General features: G+C 36.0%; 1 protein-coding gene across 7 annotated transcripts in view; it reads right to left on the bottom strand.

The window, feature by feature from the left end:
* Nucleotides 1-22,997, bottom strand: part of LRRC49 (leucine rich repeat containing 49) — a gene marked incomplete at its 5' end in the record, with an annotated part of 155,745 nt that overhangs the window by 19,296 nt on the left and 113,452 nt on the right. For all 7 annotated transcript variants that reach the window (XM_082648708.1, XM_082648707.1, XM_082648703.1 and 4 more), the window contains 2 exons: nt 18,834-18,994; nt 22,613-22,696. In XM_082648708.1, the coding sequence (XP_082504834.1) occupies nt 18,834-18,994; nt 22,613-22,696 (245 nt within the window). The remainder of the gene's footprint in view (nt 1-18,833; nt 18,995-22,612; nt 22,697-22,997) is intronic.

Below are 22,997 nucleotides of genomic sequence, written 5' to 3'. Positions count from 1 at the left end.
ATTGTGCTTTGTGTGATAACTTTGTGTTGAGCTATGTAAAGCATATAATCATTTCTAGAATAGGATAAACGATAGGAGTTACATTTCAATGCCACTGAAATAAAGAGGGCTTAATGAAAAGAATATATACCACTATTACAGCACTTAACCACACTGCACTGCAACTACCTGTTTCCTTGTCCGTCTCTCTTACTAAACATTGTGATCCTTGAGGGCTCACACTTTGTCACATTCACTATAGTAGATCCAGCACCTAGCACAGTTCCCTAGCACAGGTTGTGCTCAATAAATATTTCTTCGAAGAATTAATGAGACAATTATGAAGTTTCTTATGAGTATCTATTGACTCTTAAGAAGGGTGCTCCAATCATAAACTGTGGTTTGAGCAAAGGGACAAGTCAGTGACATAGTCACGGGCTAAGGGTTAGTAAGAAGGTTTCTGCAGGTGAGGCAAAGACCAATCATGAAGAAGTAAAGTCAAGGCAAGGAAAAGGTTTGCTAGTTGATGTAGTGATGCCTGATGGTCATGACATGCAACAAAAGAAGTTGAATCACAGCTATGCGCCAAAAACATGAATAAATCCTTTGAGAAGTTGTGTTGTTTTATATCATCTATTTGGAAGTGTCTTGTTTACCTTTTTCCCACATGATTAAAGGTTTAAGAATATAAACTACAAAATGAAATGTCTATTATTAGAAAAGGATTATTTATTTTCTTTAAAGGTTTGTCAAGCAAACTGTTAGGAAAATAAGTGAAATAAACAAACCTAGCCTCAGCAAAACAGTTGTATAGTTATAAAACAAAGCAGAAGTAATTTCTAACTTTTATAGACCTCACGTGGACATTCAGTAACAACAAATGGCAAGTTTGCTGGGCTGTAGATAGGAAACAAAGCACCTATTAAATAGGTCATACAAGACCAAACCCATTTCAGTTATTTTCTGAACGAGGCTTGAGGTTAGCCTCAAACTCTGGCCAATATGGACTAGAGGAACCTGTTCCTCAGGGAAGGTGTGCTCTGATTTCCATAAAAAATAACTTAGGAAGTTTGTTCCCCATGTTTATATGTTGAGGATTGTCTTTCCAGTTTTCCCTGTGTGCTTAATAGATATGTCCACATCTTTTTAGTCAAACATACATACATATTATTTCATTTGCTCCCTCATTCACTTATTCACCAAACATTTGCTAAAAGCCCACAGGGCACTGTCCTAAGAATTCTGTCACAGGCAACCAACTCATCTGAATTGATAAGAACAATCAGTATAGAAACCATGTGCAAGTTTTTAAATATATCAAAACTCTCTTCACTTTTACTGGGCTATGTTCCCAGAAACATAACTGCTCTAATCATACTCTGCAGTTAAATTAATAAACACATGGGTATAATTTCTAAACTGAAATGACCTCAACCTCATTAAACAAATAGGTTAATCTGGAGAGCCTATTATGTGTCAGATATTGTGGTAGGCTTTGGGGATATAAAGATAAATTAATACTTATTTGTCCCTAAAGAGCTCCCAATCTGGATGGAGGGTGGAAAGCAAGATAAATGTATACATTAATCTTAATATAATATTTATGTTTATTGTCATATAATGAATATTTAAGCAATATGCTATGGAAATGCAGAGGAAGAACAATTAATTCTTCTAATGGGGAGAAGTTAGGTTTCAAAAGGAGGTAGTATTTGGGGCTTCCCTGGTGGCGCAGTGGTTGAGAATCTGCCTGCTAATGCAGGGGACACAGGTTCAAGCCCTGGTCTGGGAAGATCCCACATGCTGCAGAACAACTAGGCCTGTGAGCCACAACTACTGAGCCTGCGCGTCTGGAGCCTGTGCTCCGCAACAAGAGAGGCCGCGACAATGAGAGGCCCGCACACCGCGATGAAGAGTGGCCCCCGCTTGCCACAACTAGAGAAAGCCCTCGCACAGAAATGAAGACCCAACACAGCCAAAAATAAATAAATAAATAAAGCCAAGCATTTGAAGCCCTTAAAAAAAAAAAAAGGAGGTAGTATTTGAACTGGTCCTTGAAAGATGAACAGTAGAATTTCATCAGAAGTAGAAGGAGGAAGCACACTTTAGGTAAGAAAAATAGAATAAATAAAGGCACAGAAGCCTAATTATATATAACATATTCAGTTAAGAACAATTTCAATATGTATGGAACACTGAAACATAGAAATTAAACACTTAAACATATGGGGGAGTAGAAGCTGAAAAGTCAGATTTTATCCCATAAGGTTGAGGAGCAGAAAAAGATTTTTAAATAAAAAATAACAGAACCATATTCAATGCAAGTTTTTAAGCATCTCCAATGTGCCATGCATGGAGCTAGGTTCTGGTGCTGGGGATAAAAAGATGAATAAGATATGTTCCCTGCCCTCAAGGACTTACTTGAGACAGATAATAAATTGGTGAACTTTGTGGAGGATGCAGCAGGGAGAGACTGAATGGAGAAAGATTAGTAGGAAGACCAGTGCAATAGTGTCAACTAGACCACATAAGGGCATAACAAAAAAGAGGGTATCATGCAGTAGAAAAGGCATTGGCAAGAAAATCAGATAGAGCTTAGTTCAAACCCCAGATCTGTCAGTGATAAATAGATGACTTTTGGAGCAAGTTGTTTAATTTCTTTGCAGTTTCAGTTTCCTTGTATGTAAAATGCTGATCATAATACATATTTTTTCAGAGTTGTTATTAAGACTAGAAATCATATTCTAAACAACACTCCGTGTTTAGTTCAATACATTTTAGTGATAATTATTAATAAAAGAAGAGAACACAGATATACCAGATATTTAAGAGATCATAAAATCGGACTTAGTGATTGTCGAGAAGGAAGGTGAGGGAGGATTCAAGTGTTATTCAAATGTTTTAGACTAGGTGATGGAGTCACCTGGTCTAGGTTTTACCCCTGCCTAGTTTAAATTTATGCTCTAAGAAATGTGGTATTCCTCTATGGAGGATCTATGCTTTAAAATTTGTTTCTCCATGAAGCCCAATACATTTCCATGTATATTTCCCTACTCAAGTGTTATTTATATAACAGTAGGCAGTTTGCCATCAAATAGGAATTCTCTTCAAGATCTTTACTGGTTAATTCCAAGTCCAAATGTTCATTTATCCAACTCAATCTTTATATAAGAATTAATCAGAAAACTATTCCATGCATTCTTGATTAGTAGAGGACACTAAGACAGGGTGATTAACTTAATGCAACACAGTCATGAGTCCCTGGAAGCCAGACTAAATGGAGAATATACTCTTAAATGCCTATATGGATAAAAAAGACAATATTTCAGAGGACTACAGGTTTTTAAAAAAATCTTTATGCATTCTATAAGAGGCTAGAACAGAAAGACTTAAAATATTTCATAAGTTTCTTTTCCCAGTGAATAAGTGGTGCTGATTCCTATAATAACATATTTTATGAACTTCTATTACAACATTCATAGGTGTGGAAATTCATTTTATGCATTACATTTTATTACAGTAGTGTTGGCTAAAATACCACAGTGTTCATAGACAGGAAATGACCAAAAATAAACCAGCTTCACTGCATGCATCCAATGTAAGCAAAGAAAACATTACACCAAGTACTTTCCCATTTCTGGCAAGGGAAAGAAACCTGTAGTATGTCACTTTACTACAGATATGTCCCAAGTACAGTGAACAGTGAAATCATTAATGGGATATACCAAAGTTTTACAGAATTTCTTCTCTTTATGTGCCTGTAATCTTTTCATGGATACTTATTTCCAGGCGTTTAGTTACACACCCACAAGCCAAAGGTCACAGACATTGTAACACAAGAATTAGCCACTTTTTTGGCATTATGAAATACTAAATACTATAAATGGGATTGTTGAAAATGGAAAATCTCATGAAGTATTAAAAAACAAACTGGAACCCTAAGGAAGAGACTTTGCGGCCCTCTGACTAGCTTTCTACCTTCAGAGAGAGCCAGGCTTATATCATTCCCAAGAGATGAAATTTAATTATATTTTTAAAGACTTACAGAGAATGTAGCTTCTAATATTTAAAATGTTTCACTTTGTGCTTTCAGATAAAAAAGTAGACAGAATGAGCACATGTGTTTGAAACCTCTCCCTCTAAGGCCCTTAAAGTAACTTAAATGTTATACACACACAATAACAAGTAAAAAGGAAAGGGGGAGACAATCTTCAGCAAGAAGTTTCAACAAATTTCTGGAAGCTGGAAGGTGAAGAATTTTGAGTGAGGAAGAAGGACAAAGGAAGCCATAGCTTTGAATATGAACTGGAGACAAGAACAAAGATGACAGCCAAACTGCCCAGTAGAACTTTGGAAAGGAAAGAACAGAGATATAATGGAAGATGGGAATGAGAAGTGAGGGAGAGGCATTAATTGAAGATCTGCAAAAGTACCCTACTACCTACTCCTCCCACTGCCAATAAAACAGTCAGAGGGGCATTGCAGTTCAGTGGGAAAAGGAAAGAATACTCAATAAATAGCACTGGGGCAACTGGTTATTCCTAAGGGGAAAAACAAATTTGACATCAGCCTCAAATTTAAAAATCAATTCCAAGTGTAATAAAGACTAAAATATGATAGGCAAAATTTTAAACCTTTAGGAAGACAAAATGGGAGAATATTTTTATAATCTCAATGTAGTAAAAGATTTTTTCCCTTAAACACAATCCAAATGGGTAAACCATAAAAAAAGAGATAATACATATTGGTATCTTCAAAATATAAATGACATTTAAAGTCAAAGAAATATATGATATTGCTTAGGGGGGAAGCAGAGAGTGAAAAGAGGGCCCAGGACCAAACTCAGAGGAATTCTACCATCTAGAGGTTGAGAGGATAGAAGTACTTGAGGATATGAAAAAGACAAATAATCCAAGTAAAAAGCAAAGGCTACTAGTAATATGATGTAAAATAATAAACTGTAAACAATGGTCCAAAAGGAAATAATGAGACTAAATTAGGTCAGGGACATAGAAAGCTTCAACAAGAGTGGATTCCATTCAAAAGACAAAAAAAGAAATTCAAAGAAATTGGAATGTGGTAAAGGCAGCACAAATTTCTTTGTTAAACAAACAAAAACAACACAACAAAACAGGCCATCAGAAACCCCAGATAAAAAGAAATTATGTAAGAAAGGCATGGCTCAAATACAAAGCAATCTGTCCCTGCATTGGCAGGCGGATTCTTAAACACTGCACCACCAGGGAAGCCCTCAAAATTATTTAAAGGCAAAAACATATTTAGCTGCTGCTACATGGGCAAACATAGACAGACCAAAAAGACTGAGAAACAAAAGGCTGGGGAAGAAGATACTTAGGGAAAGAGGGACTTTGAGAAGCTCCTGTGTATTCCAGGGAACCTAGAGGGCAACACTTATGTCCACATTTACGCTTAGAAAAGACCTGAGAGGACCCTAAACAACCACCTCAAACTGTGGAAAGACAAAGACAAAGAGAGATTCCTGAAAGCAACAAGAGAGAAATGACTAGTCTTGTAAAAGGAATTCTCAATAAGAGTAACAGCCAATTTCTAATCAAAAACCAAGCAAGGCAGAAGGCAGTGGGATGACACACCTGAAGTGTTAAAAGAAAAAAAAAAACCTGTTAACCAAGAATTCTATATCCAGCAAAACTGTACTTCAAAACTCAGGGAGAAATTAAGACATTTCTAGATAAACAAAAACTGTGAGAGTTCATTGCTAGTACACCTGCCCTTTAAGAAATGCTAAAAGTCCTTTAGATTGAAATGAAAGGACCCTAGACAATAACTCAAAGTCACATGAAGAAATAAAGAATACTGGAAAAGGTAATTACACAGATAAATATAGAAGCTGGTGTTACTGTAATTTTGGTTGGTAACTCCTCTTTTATCCTATAAGATTTAATAGACAAATGCATAAAATAATAACTATAAATCTATGTTAATGTCCACACAATGTATAAGGATGAAATTTGTGATGACAGCAACATAGAGGGGAGTGGAGCTATATAAGAGCAAAGTGTTTGTATATCATTGCAACTAAGTTGGTATTAATGCAAACTAAAATGTTACACATTAAGATGTTAATTGTAATCCTCAGGGTAACAACTAAAAAAAAAAAACTACAAAATACAGAGTAAAAGGAATGAGAAGGGAATTAAAATGTTACACTAAAAAATCAAACACAAAAGAAGAAAGTAATGGAGGAATTGATGAACAAAGAAGATATACAAGTAGAAAAAAACAGCAAAATGACTGAAGTAAGACCTTTCTCATTAGGACCTGATAGATTAAATTCTCCAACTAAAAGACAGATATGCAGAATGGATTTTAAGAAAATGATTCAACTATATGCTTTCTACAAAATTAAAAGACACAAATAGATTGAAATTGAAAGGAAGGAAAAAGATATTCAAAGCACATGGTAACCAAAAGAGATGTTATATAACAAATTGTCACAGGAGACATGCAAGAGACATAGAAGGACATTTTATATTGATAAAAGGGTCAATTCATCAAGAACACATAAAAATTATAAACATATATGCACTTAACACCCAAAATATATGAAGGAAAAACTGACAGAACTGAAGGGAGAAATAGTTCTACAATAATAGTTGGAGACTTCAATACCCTACTTTCAATAATGGATGGAATATCTAGACAGATCAAAAAGAAATAGAGGACTTGAAGAAGACTATAAAACAACTAGATATAACAGATGTATATAGAAGATTCTACCCAACATTAGAATACGCATTCTTCTTAAGTGCACATGGAACATTCTTCAGGACAGAAGCCACAAAATGAGTCTCAATAAATTTTGAAAGTTTGAATTCACACTATGAAATGAAACTAGAAATCAATAACAGAAGGAAATCTGGAAAATTCACAAGTATGTGGAAATTAAACAATACACTCAACCAATAGGTCAAGGAAGATATAGAGCAAGGGAAATTAGAAAAGTATAGCTGATAGAAACTGTAATGTAAAAAGGTGGGAAGAAAGGTAAAAAGGATAGGTTCATCTTGCCCACTGCAGATTTCAGAGCTACTATCTATAGCAGAGGGAATATGAAATAGAGGTTTCATTACATGCTACAAAAGTTATCAATAAAATAATTATAGATATATAGTGTTGGGGGGAGAGAGGTGAATGAGCTGAATCCTCACCTACTACAGCAAAAAGTATATCTAAATCTTATAAATCAAGAAATAGAATGATATACATTCAGAGATTTGATAGAAATGGAGTCAGCAAGATATACTTTAAAAAAAGAGTAGCCCAACCCTAAAAAACAATGAAGTAATACCATTTGCAGCAACATGGATGGACCTAGAGATTGTCTTACTGAGTGAAGTCAGACAGAGAAGGACAAATATCATATATTGCTTATATGTGGAATCTAAAAAAATGGTACAAATGAACTTATTTGCAAAGCAGAAATATACTCACAGTGAAAACAAACTTATCATTGCCAGGGTGGAAAGGGGAGGGAGGGATAAATTGGGAGATTGGGATTGACATATACACACTACTAAATATAAAATAGGTAACTAATCAGGACCTACTGTATAGCACAGGGAACTCAATACTCTATAATGGCCTATATGGGAAAAGAATCTAAAAACGAGTGGATATATGTATATGCATAACTGATTTAATTTGGTGTACACCTGAAACTAACACAACATTGTAAATCAACTATACTCCAATAAAATTTTTTTAAATAAATAATTAAAAATAAAAAATTTTTAAAAAGAGTAGCCACATAGGTAAAAGGAAAATCAGGTGAATGTGCTATCAAGAAAGCCAATGCAAAGAGCCTATCAACAATGAGTATTAACTACGTCAACAAGTTCAAGCAAAATAAGAACTTAAAGTTCAAAAAGTCAATCTGGATCCTCTGGTTAAGAGCCCCTCATGTAGGCATATTCAAGGTACAATAAGCTCTTTTAGAAATATTTCTACCTTTCTGATATAACAGATTTTACAGGCATCAGATAACCACAAACTAAATTGGAAAAAAATTATCTACGACCACTAGAAGTTATAAGTAACTGATTTTGCATTATAGTCTCTACCAATTGTCTATCTCTAAAGGTTTATTTATCTGACTTCATATATAAATATCATCTGTGTCTCCTTGATTTAACAGTTTTTAGATCATCAAAAAGGGCCAGACCATGAAAACGTAACTGTGTCTCTATGGCACTCTGACCTTACATCAGTAGAAATTTTTTGCCAGAAACTGTGGACCTCTTTCCTAATGATTCATTACGGCTCTCCACATCCTCTGCATTGAACCCACACATCACTTTTCCCATCTCTTCCAAACTCTTCCTTGTGCTCTTGGCTTAAAAAGCCTCTTTGTGGAACTCCTAATAAAAATTCTGAAACTCTTGGCAGTAACTATAAGTCACAATAATTTTCACTAGCAGATACTTCTTCTTTCTCTTGGAAATAACTGTTTGTTTTCGGGACCATAAAAATGAACTCTAAAATTTTAAATTATTTTACAGGGCCACAAAATTTTTGAACAGAAGTTGCTTAAAAAGTTTAGAGTGTCAAGAAAGTCATATTAATAGCCTAGAGTCCACCTATCAGTCCACCTAATAGTCAGAATCCAACTATCAGAAATAGTTTTGCCAGGTAAAAGAACGAATTAATAAACAAAGACACTACTACAATCACTGCAGCTGCCAACGCTAGTAAAACGTGAACAGTGAACATCTCTGTGACAAGGGCATAGGATGCATGGCTGAGATGGGGAGGAGATAAGGCTGGTCACTGTTGAATACTCTGGCCACTAGTTCCACACCCGTTCTATCATCTGTAACTTCAGTATCTACAATAATAACGGCAGCTGATCTTCTCTCCTCTCCTCCTCTCATTGATTTCTACTCTTCTCCAGCAACCCATTCTCATGGGCACAATGGGTGCCAAATTACTCTTATGTTGTTATTACTTAGATATATTCCACCTCTACAATCTTCAACTTCAAAAACTTAATCTGACCATAAATTCCCACTATTCCAGCCGACTATTAATTCTCTTGCTTTATGTACTTATCTTTAATTTCATTTAGACTGCTAGTCACAGAAATAATAAATTTTCTCCCAATCTCTTGACAACGTTCTCCTTTTTAATTCTTTAAAAATAGCCTGGGGGCTTCCCTGGTGGAGCAGCGGTTGAGAGTCTGCCTGCCGATGCAGGGGACACGGGTTCGTGCCCCAGTGCGGAAAGATCGCACATGCCATGGAGTGGCTGGGCCCGTGAGCCATGGCCGATAAGCCTGCGAGTCCGGAGCCTGTGCTCCGCAACAGGTGAGGCCACAACAGTGAGAGGCCTGCGTACCAAAAAAACAAAAAAAAACAAAAATAGCCTAGACCCTCTTGGTGCTCCAGCCAGGCATCAGGGCTGTGCCTCTGAGGTGGGAGAGCCAAGTTTAGGACACCAGTCCACAAGAGAACTCCCAGCTCCACGTAATGTCATACGGCGAAAATCTACCAGAGATCTCCATCTCAATGTCAAGACCCAGATCCCTCAACGACGAGCAAGCTACAGTGCTGGACATGCTATGCCAAACAACTAGCAAGACAGGAACACAACCCCATCCATCAGCAGAGAGGCTGCCTAAAATCATAATAAGTCCACAGACACCCGAAAACACACGACAAGACGTGGACCGGCCCATCAGAAAGACAAGATCTCGCCTCATCCACCAGAACACAGGCTCTAGTCCCCTCCACCAGGAAGCCTACACAACCAACTGAGCCAACCTTAGACACTGGCGACAGACACCAAAAACAAGGGGACCTATGAACCTGCAGCCTGAAAAAGAAGACCCCAAACACAGTAAGTTAAGCAAAATAAGAAGACAGAGAAAAACACAGCAGATGAAGGAGGAAGGCAAAAACCCACCAGACCAAACAAATGAAGAGGAAATAGGCAGTCTACCTAAAAAAGAATTCAGGAATAATGATAGTAAAGATGATCCAAAATCTTGGAAATAGCAAGGAGAAAATACAAGAAACGTTTAACAAGGACCTATAAGAACTAAAGAGCAAACAAACAGTGATGAACAACACAATAAATGAAATTAAAAATTCTCTACAAGGGATCAATAGCAGAATAACTGAGGCAGAAGAACGGTAAAGTGACCTGGAAGATAAAATAGTGGAAATAACTACTGCAGAGCAAAATAAAGAAAATGAATGAAAAGAACTGAGGACAGTCTCAGAGACCTCTGGGACAACATTAAACACACCAACATTTGAATTATAGGGGTCCCAGAAGAAGAAGAGAAAAAGAAAGGGACTGAGAAAATATTTGAAGAGATTATAGTTGAAAACTTCCCTAATATGGGAAAAGAAATAGTTAATCAAGTCCAGGAAGCACAGAGAGTCCCATACAGGATAAATCCAAGGAGAAACACACCAAGATACATACCAAACTATCAAAAAATAAATACAAAGAAAAAACATTAAAAGCAGCAAGGGAAAAACAACAAATAACACACAAGGGAATCCCCATAAGGTTAACAGCTGATCTTTCAGCAGAAACTCTGCAAGCCAGAAGGGAGTGGCAGGACATATTTAAAGTGATGAAGGAGAAAAACCTACAACCAAGTTTACTCGACCCAGCAAGGATCTCATTCAGATTTGACAGAGAAATCAAAAAACCTTTACAGACAAGCAAAAGCTAAGAGAATTCAGCATTACCAAACCAGCTTTACAACAAGTGCTAAAGGAACTTCTCTAGGCAGGAAACACAAGAGAAGGAAAAGACCTACAAGAACAAACCCAAAACAATTAAGAAAATGGTAATAGGTACATACATATCGATAATTACCTTAAATGTAAATGGATTAAATGCTCCAACCAAAAGACACAGATTGGCTGAATGTACACAAAAACAAGACCCATATATATGCTGTTTACAAGAGATTCACTTCAGACCTACGGACACATACAGACTGAAACTGAGGGGATGGAAAAAGATATTCCATGCAAATGGAAATCAAAAGAAAGCTGGAGTAGCAATTCTCATATCAAACAAAATAGACTTTAAAATAAAGACTATTACAAGAGACAAAGAAGGACACTACATAATGATCAAGGGATCAATCCAGAAGTAGCTATAACAATTGTAAATATTTATGTACGCAACATAGGAGCACCTCAATACATAAGGCAAATACTAACAGCCATAAAAGGGGAAATCAACAGGAACACAATTATAGTAGGGGACTTTAACACCCCACTTTCACCAATGGACATATCAACCAAAATGAAAATAAATAAGGAGACACAAGCTTTAAATGATACATTAAATAAGATGGACTTAATTGATATTTATAGGACATTCCACCCAGAAACAACAGAATACATTTTCTTCTCAAGAGCTCATGGAACATTCTCCACGATAGATCATATCTTGGGTCACAAATCAAGCCTCAGTAAATTTAAGAAAATTGAAATTGTATCAAGTATCTTTTCTGACCACAATACTATGAGACTAAATATCAATTACAGAAAAAACATGTGAAAAAAATACAAACACATGGAGGCTAAACAACACTACTTAATAACCAAGAGATCACTGAAGAAATCAAAGAGGAAATCAAAAAATACCTAGAAACAAATGACAATGAAAATATGACGACCCAAAACCTACGGGATGCAGCAAAAGCATTTCTAAGAGGGAAGTTTATAGCAATACAATCCTACCTTAAGAAACAGGAAACATCTCAAATAAACAACCTAACCTTACACCTAAAGCAATTAGAGAAAGAAGAACAGAAAATCCAAAAGTTAGCACAAGGAAAGAAATCATAAAGATCAGATCAGAAATAAATGAAAAAGAAATGAAGCAAACGATAGCAAAGATCAATAAAACTAAAAGCTGGTTCTTTGAGAAGATAAACAAAATTGATAAACCATTAGCCAGACTCGTCAAGAAAAAAAATCAATAGAATTAGAAATGAAAAAGGAGAAGTAACAACAGACACTGCAGAAATACAACAGATCATGAAAAATTACTATAAGCAACTATATGCCAATAAAATGGACAACCTGGAAGAAATGGACACATTCTTAGAAAAGCACAACTTTCTGAGACTGAACGAGGAATAAACAGAAAATATGAACAGACCAATCACAAGCACTGAAATTGACACTACGATTAAAAATCTTCCAACAAATAAAAGCCCAGGACTGGATGGCTTAACAGGCAAATTCTATCAAACATTTAGAGAAGAACTAACACCTATGCTTCTCAAACTCTTCCAAAATATAGCAGAGGGACGAACACTCCCAAACTCATTCTACGAGGCCACCATCACCTTGATACCAAAACCAGACAAAGATGTCACAAAGAAAGAAAACTACAGGCCAATATCACTGATGAACATAGATGCAAAAATCTAGCAAACAGAATCCAACAGCATCTTAAAAGGATCATACACCATGATCAAGTGGGGTTTATCCCAGGAATGCACAGATTCTTCAATATACGCAAATCAATCAATGTGATACACCATATTAACAAATTGAAGGAGAAAAACCATACGATCATCTCAATAGATGCAGAGAAAGCTTTCGACAAAATTCAACACGCATTTATGATTAAAAACCCTCCAGAAAGTAGTCATAGAGGGAACTTTCCTCAACATAATAAAGGCCTTATACGATAAACCCACAGCCAATATCGTCCTCAATGGTGAAAAACTGAAACCATTTCCACTAAGATCAGGAAGAAGACAAGGTTGCCCACTCTCACCAATATTATTCAACGTAGTTTTGGAAGTTTTATCCACAGCAATCAGAGAAGAAAAAAAATAAAAGGAATCCAAATTGGAAAAGAAGAAGTAAAGCTGTCACTGTTTGCAGATGACATGATACTACACATAGAAAATCCTAAAGATGCTACCAGATAACTACTAGAGCTAATCAATGAATCTGGTAAAGTAGCAAGATACAAAATTAATGCACAGAAATCTCTGCCATTCTTATACACTATGATGAAAAATCTGAAAGTGAAATTAAGAAAACACTCCCATTTACCACTGCAACAAAAAGAAAAAAATACCTAGGAGTAAACCTACCTAAGGAGACAAAAGACCTGTATGCAGAAAACTACAAGACACTGATGAAAGAAATTAAAGACGATACAAATAGATGGAGAGATATACCATGTTCTTGGATTGGAAGAACCAACATTGTGAAAATGACTCTACTACCCAAAGCAATCTACAGACTCAATACAATCCCTATCAAACTACCACTGGCACTTTTCACAGAACTAGAACAAAAAATTTCACAATTTGTATGGAAACACAAAAGACCCTGAATAGCCAAAGCAATCGTGAGAAAGAAAAACGGAGCTGGAGGAATCAGACTCCCTAGCTTCAGACTATACTACAAAGCTACAGTAATCAAGCCAGCATGGTACTGGCACAAAAACAGAAAGATAGATCAATGGAACAGCATAGAAAGCCCAGAGATAAATCCACACACATATGGTCATCTTATCTTTGATAAAGGATACAAGAATATATAGTGGAGAAAAGACAGCCTCTTCAATAAGTGGTGCTGGAAAAACTGGACAGCTACATGTAGAAAAATGAAATTAGAACACGCCCTAGCAGCATACACAAAATAAAGTCAAAATGGATTAAAGACCTAAACGTAAGGCCAGACACTATCAAACTCTTAGAGGAAAACATAGGCAGAACACTCTATGACATCAATCACAGCAAGATCCTTTTTGACCCACCTCCTAGAGAAATGGAAATAAAAACAAAAATAAACAAATGGGACCTAATGAAACTTAAAAGCTTTTGCACAGCAAAGGAAACCATAAACAAGACGAAAAGAGAACCATCAGAATGGGAGGAAATATTTGCAAATGAAGTAACTGACAAAGGATTAATCTCCAATATTTACAAGCAGCTCATGCAGCTCAATATCCAAAAAACAAATACGCCAATCCAAAAATGGGCAGAAGACCTATACACATTTCTCCAAAGAAGATATACAGATTGCCAACAAACACAAGAAAGAATGCTCAACATCATTGATCATTAGAGAAATGCAAATCAATCTACAATGAGATATCATCTCACACCAGTCAGAATGGCCATCATCAAAAAATCTAGAAACAATAAATGCTGGAGAGGGTGTGGAGAAAAAGGAACACTCTTGCACTGTTGGTGGGAATGTAAATTGATACAGCCACTACGGAGAACAGTATGGAAGTTTCTTAAAAAAACTACAAATAAAACTATCATACGACCCAGCAATCCCACTACTGGACATATACCCTGAGAAAACCATAATTCAAAAAGAGACATGTACCAAAATGTTCACTGCAGCTCTATTTACAATAGCCAGGACATGGAAGCAACCTAAGTGTCCATCAACAGATGAATGGATAAAGAAGATGTGGCACATATATACAATGGAATATTACTCAGCCATAAAAAGAAACGAAATTGAGTTATTTGTGGTGAGGTGGATGGACCTAGAGTCTGTCATACAGAGCGAAGTAAGTCAGAAATAGAAAAAGAAATACCGTATGCTAACACATATATATGGAATGTAAGAAAAAAAAAAGGTCATGAAGAACCTAGGGGTAAGACAGGAATAAAGACACAGACCTACTAGAGCATGGACTTGAGGATATGAGGAGGGGGAGGGGTAGGCTGTGACGAGGTGAGAGAGTGGCATGGACATATATACACTGCCAAGCGTAAAGTGGATAGCTAGTGGGAAGCAGCCGCGTACCACAGGGAGATCAGCTAGGTGGTTTGTGACCGCCTAGAGGGGTGGGATAGGGAGGGTGGGAGGGAGGGAGACACAGGAGGGTAGAGATATGGGAACATGTGTATATGTATAACTGATTCACTTTATTATAAAGCAGAAACTAACACACCATTGTAAAGCAATTATACTCCAATAAAGATGTTTAAAAAAAATCTACAAACAATAAATGCTGGAGAGGGTGTGGAGAAAAGGGAACCCTCTTGCTCTGTTGGTAGGAATGTAAATTGATGCAGCCACTATGGAGAACAGTATGGAGGTTCCTTAAAAAACTAAAAATAAAACTACCATATGACCCAGCAATCCCACTACTGGGCATCTACCCTGAGAAAACCATAACTCAAAAAGAGTCATGTACCAAAATGTTCATTGCAGCTCTATTTACAATAGCCAGAACATGGAAGCAAGCTAAGTGTCCATTAACAGACGAATGGATAAAGAAGATGTGGTACATATATATAATGGAATGTTAGCCATAAAAAGAAACAAAATTGAGTTATCTGTAGTGAGGTGGATGAACCTAGAGTCTGTCATACAGAGTGAAGTAAGTCAGAAAGAGAAAAACAAATACCATATGCTAACATATATATATGGAATCTAAAAAAAAAAAAAAAGGTTATGAAGAACCTAGGGGCAAGACGAGAATAAAGATGCAGACCTACTAGAGAATGGACTTGAGGATACGGGGACGGGGAATGGTAAGCTGGGACAAAGTGAAAGAGTTGCATGGACACATGTACACTACCAAATGTAAAATAGATAGCTAGTGGGAAGCAGCCACATAGCACAGGTAGATCAGCTCGGTGCTTTGTGACCGCCTGGAGGGGTGGGATAGGGAGGGTGGGAGGGAGGGAGACGCAAGAGGGAAGAGATATGGGGACATATGTATATGTATAACTGATTCACTTTGTTATAAAGCAGAAACTAACACACCATTGTAAAGTAATTATACTCTAATAAAGACGTTAAAAAGAAAAAGAATACAGTGGTTGTTGTCAGGGGCTGGGGGAGGCACCGAGAAATGGGGAGTTGTTTTTAATAGGTATAAAGTTTCTGTTACACTTTAGAGATCTGCCATAAAATGTGGTGCCTATATTTATTAATACTGCATAGTACACTTAAAAATGTGTTAAGAGGATAGATTTCATAATGTGTTCTTACCATAATAAAAAAGCAATTAATTAAAAAAAAAGTAACCTAACCATATGGTCCATCATTTCTTTCGTCATTATACTTGAATTTTTAAATTCTTTATCTTTTTTTTTTTTTTTTTTTTTTGAGGTACGCATGCCTCCCACTGTCGTGGCCTCTCCCGTTGCGGAGCACAGGCTCCGGACGTGCAGGCTCAGCAGCCATGGCTCATGGGCCCAGCCGCTCCGCGGCATGTGGGATCTTCCCGGACCGGGGCACGAACCCATATCCCCTGCATTGGCAGGCGGACTCTCAACCACTGCGCCACCAGGGAAGTCCCCCTTATCTTTGATCTTTCATCTCCTTATTCTTTATAAGACATTTAGCTTCTCTACTTATATACCTTGCTACTCTGTGCTCCTGGAATACTCACTCAACAATTCAGACTGTAGTTGCTACAGTTTCATGGTCTATAAACTCCTTTATTTCCTCAGGATTTTCCTTCAGTAACGCAACACTTCCCCAGTTAGCTCCCTAGTATACCTGAAAAGTATGGAGAGATATACCATGATTTTTAAAGTGCTGATTTATTATCTTAAGAATGTTAATCCTACTGAAATAAACAACTTAAATGCCATTTGAATAAGATTCTAACATTTCCATTTAGATTAAATGATTTTAAAGTTCATATGTAAGAACAAGTGTGTAAGAACTGAAACTTTGAAAAGAATAGTGAAAGCGTATTTCCCTTACTAGATATTAAAACTTAGTATAAAATGACAATAATCAAAAGAGTCTGGTATTGGCATTAGGACATAAAAGTAGATTAGTGACATGGAATAGAGAGTCCAGAAGTATATCCAATATTTATGGGAACCTACTATAACATGAAAATGGCATTCTCATTAAAAAAGACAATAATTTAATTGAGGAATGCTATTAGAAAATTAACTAGTCAATTGAAATAAAATCAAGTTACACTCTTACCTAACACCATATATAAAAATAAATTTGACGTATTAAAGGAGTAATTTTAAAACCTTATTAAAATTTCAGGATAAAATTTATAAGATCATTTGTATAAACTTGGTACTAGGAAATCTTCTTAAGGAAGATAAAAAATATATTTTTTAATAAAAGATAAATCAGAAATAGAACTGACTTGTATAGTATTTCATAAATCTAAAGCCCAATGATATAAAGTTTTAATTTTATAAAGTATAGTTCTAGCCAAGTAAAATTACATTTTGACATTTAAAAAATATTAAATAAAGCTCCAGGGCAATATAAGTGATATATCTGTTATACAAATCATTACTTAATTAGAATTTTAATTGTTTCCTTATTTTTCTAGCTAAAAGATCTGAGAAACTCTACCATGTGGATACCCAAGTGAGCTAAAGGAGGTACATTGATCAATATAAATTAATCTTATAACTAAAATTGTAAAAGTATATTTGTCGGGCTTCCCTGGTGGTGCAGTGGTTGAGAGTCCGCCTGCCGATGCAGGGGACACGGGTTCGTGCCCTGGTCCGGGAAGATCCCACATGCCGCGGAGCGGCTGGGCCCGTGAGCCATGGCCACTGAGCCTGCGCATCCGGAGCCTGTGCTCCGCAACGGGTGAGGCCACGACAGTGAGAGGCCCGCATACCACCAAAAAAAAAAAAAAAAAAAAGTATATTTGTCTTTAAAATATATGTCAAACTCTTTAACTCCAGTAAACTTCCAAAATATTATTCTAATTCCTCTTAAATGACTTTATCGCATTCTTCATATATGGAAAGCTTAAAGAATACTGGCTGAAAACTTGAAATAAAAGCTATATTATATTTAGTTTGAAATGTGTTTCAGAATTTGGTTTGGTCATTAGATAACTGTGCATCAAGTGAAACAAAATTGCAGTGCATTCTATCTTTGATTTTTAGGTTTTAAATTATATATATATGTTTTTAAATTATAAATAAACTATGAAAATATATATGCTTTATATTCCTCTTATTTACTTGATTCTAGTATGCCTTCTTGAGAGGAAGAGAAATATGTCAAGTCTAGAAAGCGTCCTCAGATTTGCTCATAAATCAAGGGATATATGTTATCTGACCAATGTGTCATAGAAGAGGCTGTGAGCCACTGGAATAGACAGATATTATAGAACAGAACTGGAGTAACTATTCAGATTTTATGCCGAATTGCTTAATACTACTAGTTAAGGAGTAAGGATCTGTGATAGCTACTGGGGAAACAACAGAGGTTAAGACAATCAGGATTCTTTTCCTTGAGAAGCTTACATTCTAGTGGGGAAGACAGTTATGAAACAGCTAATTACCCACTATTTATTTAATTATGGTCATGATAAGTGCTAACAAGGGCAAGTGCAGAGTACTGGGAGAAAAAAAGGTTATCTGATCTAGCCTAGTCTCCGGGAAGTCGTTAGGGAAGGCTTTTCAGGGGAAGTGAGGTTTAAATTTAAGACCTCCAGGCTGAATGGTAGTTAGCCAGGGTAGGGTGAGGAAAGTAGGGCAGGGGAGAATACAACTGTTTGTAAGAGAAGGGTTCTGAAGTAGGAAGTAACTGAACTGGAAATCACTGAGGCTGCAGCACAAGAATAAAGTGGCTGATGGTATGGGATAAAATAGGTGAGGTGGGTAGAGGGTCTCACAGGCTATATTAAGTAATCTAGATTTATTCCTATGAAAAATAAGAAACTACTGAAGGGTTTTTAAATTAGGGGTCAGCTTATATTTTCAATATAATGCTAATTTCAGTAGGTTTTCTTAAGAAAACTATCTTAAAATAATTATATGTCAAATGTTTTCCTGTTTCTGCTCCAAATTCAGTTCTCCAAAGATACTAGTATCTGGAAAGAATACCATTGCATACCCTGTTTCCTCTGGAAATGCAGAGATGGTGCTTCCATCGTTCTGACAGTGGTCCTGAGAGTCTGAATCTTTTCCATCTTGGTTTGTAGCAATATTGGTAATTCGATGTTGTTGCAAGTCCCACTTTCGAGCTACGCTGTTAATTATTAACCTTTTCTTCTCCTATGAAAAAGTTCATTGGGACAAGAATTACATAATGCAATTTTTGTAGCACGGGAGTCCAAGGAGCATATTGTTTGTACTACTTATCACACCTTTAAAAGGAGTCTGTTACTTAAAAGTAGCTACCAAATATGTATTCTAAAACACAGTATAAGTGGCCTTTATTTAACCTATGCAATCAACCATCTCAACGATGCTCTATCATCCTTAACAAATTATATGCAAAACAATAATTACTTCCATTGGAGATAAGAAAATTCACTATTTGAAAGTTTAATTTGACAGAAATTTATATATTCAAGCGTTATGTGAAGTTTTAATTAGACAGAAAATTATGTCTTTGTGTTTAAACACAGCAAGAAAAAACTAATGATATTTTAATTTTCCTATTCAATAATTATGGCAAATATGGTGGAATACTTTGGGGGGGAAAGGAGGAAGGAGAGAGACTGATCAATGTTCCAAGCTTCACAGCATAAATTACAATGTCTGAAAATTAATAATCATACATAGACTATTAAATGAAGTTGTACTAGGTTGAAATATTTCTAGATAACTAATAGCATCCTAGATTATCCATTATCAAAAGTTAATTTTTAAATGGCATATTGATTAAATCAGAGTGCTGAAAATGGACACTTTCCCTTTTCTCTTTACTAAGAGAACAATCATCCAGTGAAAAACCATCTGTGTGATACTAATTCACCTGCTCTCTTTGGAGCCAGTGAAGGCTGTTAGGAAGAGTCTTTGCCCATTCCCTCAGTGCATTCACACATGCAGAATACTTATGTTTAGTTCCACCTCTTTGCCTATCTAAAATTTTAGATGTAGAAATGGCATTGGATAGGAATGAAAAGTGGTGACAAAGCTTAATTAAAACTAAACATTTTAAAAGTTCTATTTCTGCATTTAAAAAAGTTTCTAGCATGGGTTCTTTTTTCTATTGCTTGGAATTTCAAATTTGTTTATATAATTAAATGGGTTATACTTAATATGTATATACTTCTGAGCCTTTTTGACATTTTATGTATGTCTTTCTTATCTAAAGCAAGTAGGAATCTGCCATTCTACTATAAATTTTCCCCCCAAATCTATGATAAAAAGGCACCTTACCTTAAAGAATTCTATTTCAGTTATTTGCAGATGACTGGGACAAACCAATTCTTAATCTAAGCAATACCACTATTTTTACTCAGTACCAAGGCTACTTTGAAAGAGGCAGGGGCAGCGAGTAAATGGAGGATGGCTATCATGCTGGCTCCATGCATTTGGTTTTCTGGCTGACTTTGAGTCGGCAAAAATAAATATTCTAAGTGAGGTAGATATAGTGATGCTTAGAAACAGGGCACAAAAGTTTACACCACTGAGTATGCTAACAAATTTATAACAAGATACTCTCAAAACGCAAACACTTTCCTATACCAATCCCAAAGTTAAGCTTTCTTTAATTGGGTTATTAAAATCAGATCAACACCAGGTTGACTAAGAAAATGGATATTTTCATTGAGGCCAAGAAAAGGGAAGACATTTTAAAACAAGAGTGCAGTCTAGGGTCAGGTGGGGATTGCTGGTTGGCCAGGGGGCCAAACAAGGGCTCTAGGTGTCTGTGGAGCAAAAAAAAGAGGAGCAAAAGAAAGCCTAGAGATTCTGTAAGGCAAAAGGGGGTACACCCCAAAAATTTCATGCTCAAAGATCATGGATGCATTTGGCATATATTAGTACAATCACGACTATAGCTAGACGGCAATTTGCCAAGTCTGTGTTAAAGGGACAATTATTTTAGAAGATGCCAACTTTCAGCTTCTGCCACTTGAGTCTATTCTTTATAGTCCAAGCAATACCACACCAGTATATCCCATAACTATCACTTCCATTCATTTCCAAGTTTGAAAAGAAAATAGAAAGATAGAAAAGCGATAAGGCTGAAGATATAGGTCCATACACTCTTCCTGTCCCTCTGTAACCACCCATCCCATTTTCTTAATGATCAATATGTGTTGTCACATGAAACAATCTCCAGTAAATGCTGAGGGTCTTTGATATCATGACCCTGAATCTGAGCTAGAGCTAGAATTCCTGATTTCCTACACTTTTCCTCTTACCAAAAATTTTTAAAATTAAATAACCCTCATAATTAAAGAGCCCTATTTAGCGACTTCAAGAGAAGCATTAGGTATTTTTTGAAGTTTTCATAAATATTTTCCAAACATCTAAAAAACATGTTAGCTAAAAATTTAATGGCATATTTCCAAAAATACTGATGGTTACAAGCAGCTGAATTGGGTATATAATAAAAAATGTTCAGTTCAAAGATGGAGTCAAGTGCAATTTGTTGCCTATACTAGGTTCTACTTACACTGGAAGCCTTAGAGTTAAATCACCAATAACAGCAGGTGAGAAAATTTTAGCATACTGAGTAACAGTTCTAATTACTTTTGAAGTAGCAGCCTGGAGCTGAGAGGGCTTGGGACCAAGTTTGTTTTGTTTTGTTTTGTTTGTTAATTTTGGAGTAGTTTTCATAGAGTAAAATACACACGTTCAAGTGTACTCTTTGATCAGTTTTGACAAATGTGTATATCTGCTAACTCATAACATTTCCATCACCCCAGTAAGTTCACTAAGATACAACTTTGTATCCCTATTAGTCATTTTTAAAAATTCTGAATGCCATTTTAATTTTAAAAAGAAAAGCACCTACACAAGACAAGAATGAGTAATGGTAATCAGGGTGATATCCTTAGTTTCAGAACATAGTAGAATCATAATAAGAACTATAAACTTTAAGCTGTCTTTATTTATTATACTTTGTTATGTTAATATAAAATATTTTTAAAGAAAACATTTTAAGGAAATTTAACATCTGATATGTTAAATAATTTAAAACCAGTTTAAAAAACCTTTAATTCCTATACTCCTCAAAACCTTTACCACCTCTATATCAGAGAAGCTAATGGAGAAATTTTTTTAATGCAAAAAGCCATCATTTAAAAAAAAACATGTAGCAGAGCTCATTAAAAGATATCATTAAAGATGACAGTCTACTACAGCGGTTTCCAAAATGAAATGCACATGCCATGAGGATACACATGGTGATATACTGGTATGGAAAAAATTATAACTTCTGTTATATTTATTTTTAATCTCTTTTACAATTTCTATCTTTTGCATTGTGTTTTATAATGTACATTATATTGTATTTCAGAAGTAAAAGTTTGTTTATAGGTAGTGACTTATAAAAGTTTTAAGGGTGTTTGTTTATTAAAAACACTCTACCGGGGCTTCCCTGGTGGCGCAGTGGTTGGGAGTCCGCCTGCCGATGCAGGGGACGCGGGTTCGTGCCCCGGTCCGGGAGGATCCCACGTGCCGCGGAGCGGCTGGGCCCGTGAGCCATGGCCGCTGGGCCTGCGCGTCCGGAGCCTGTGCTCCGCAACGGGAGAGGCCACAGCAGTGAGAGGCCCGCGTACAGCAAAAAGCAAAAAAAAGAAAAAAAAAAAAACTCTACTGATAGGAATGAAAAATTTACAGTTTGGAAACTACTTTTCTAGCTGATTAGCTAGCTAGCTTCACTGGGTGTGAGTGCATGTGCACATATATGAATGCAGACATCATAGAAAATACCTTAAGCAAAGATTGCTTATGACTTTCTCGCTTCTTCTCTTCCTCTTTTTTGGCTACAACAGATGCCATACGCCTTTCTTCTTCCTAAAAGAAAAATGTAAAAAAGTATTATTAAGTATTTAACCTTTTTTATGCTAAATATCTTCAGTTTTCCAAGTCTGATTTTCTTTGTGAGAGGCATACTACTTGCTAATAGAAAATATGCCCTCAAAGAAAAAGTTAGTATGTTCCTCTTTATTTTCTTCTTCCATCTTAATTCTAAAAGAAACCTGTACATTCTTAACTCTGCTCCACACTCTTGATGTGAGATAAACCTAACTAATACAAGAAAGAAAAAAGAATGAGAAGAGAAAAAAGAAAGGGGAAGCAGGCTTCTATAATTTTT

This window comes from Grampus griseus, assembly GCF_964374135.1.
Source record: "Grampus griseus genome assembly, chromosome: 2".
Classification (NCBI taxonomy): domain Eukaryota; kingdom Metazoa; phylum Chordata; class Mammalia; order Artiodactyla; family Delphinidae; genus Grampus; species Grampus griseus.
This window is presented reverse-complemented; position numbering and strand designations above follow the sequence as displayed.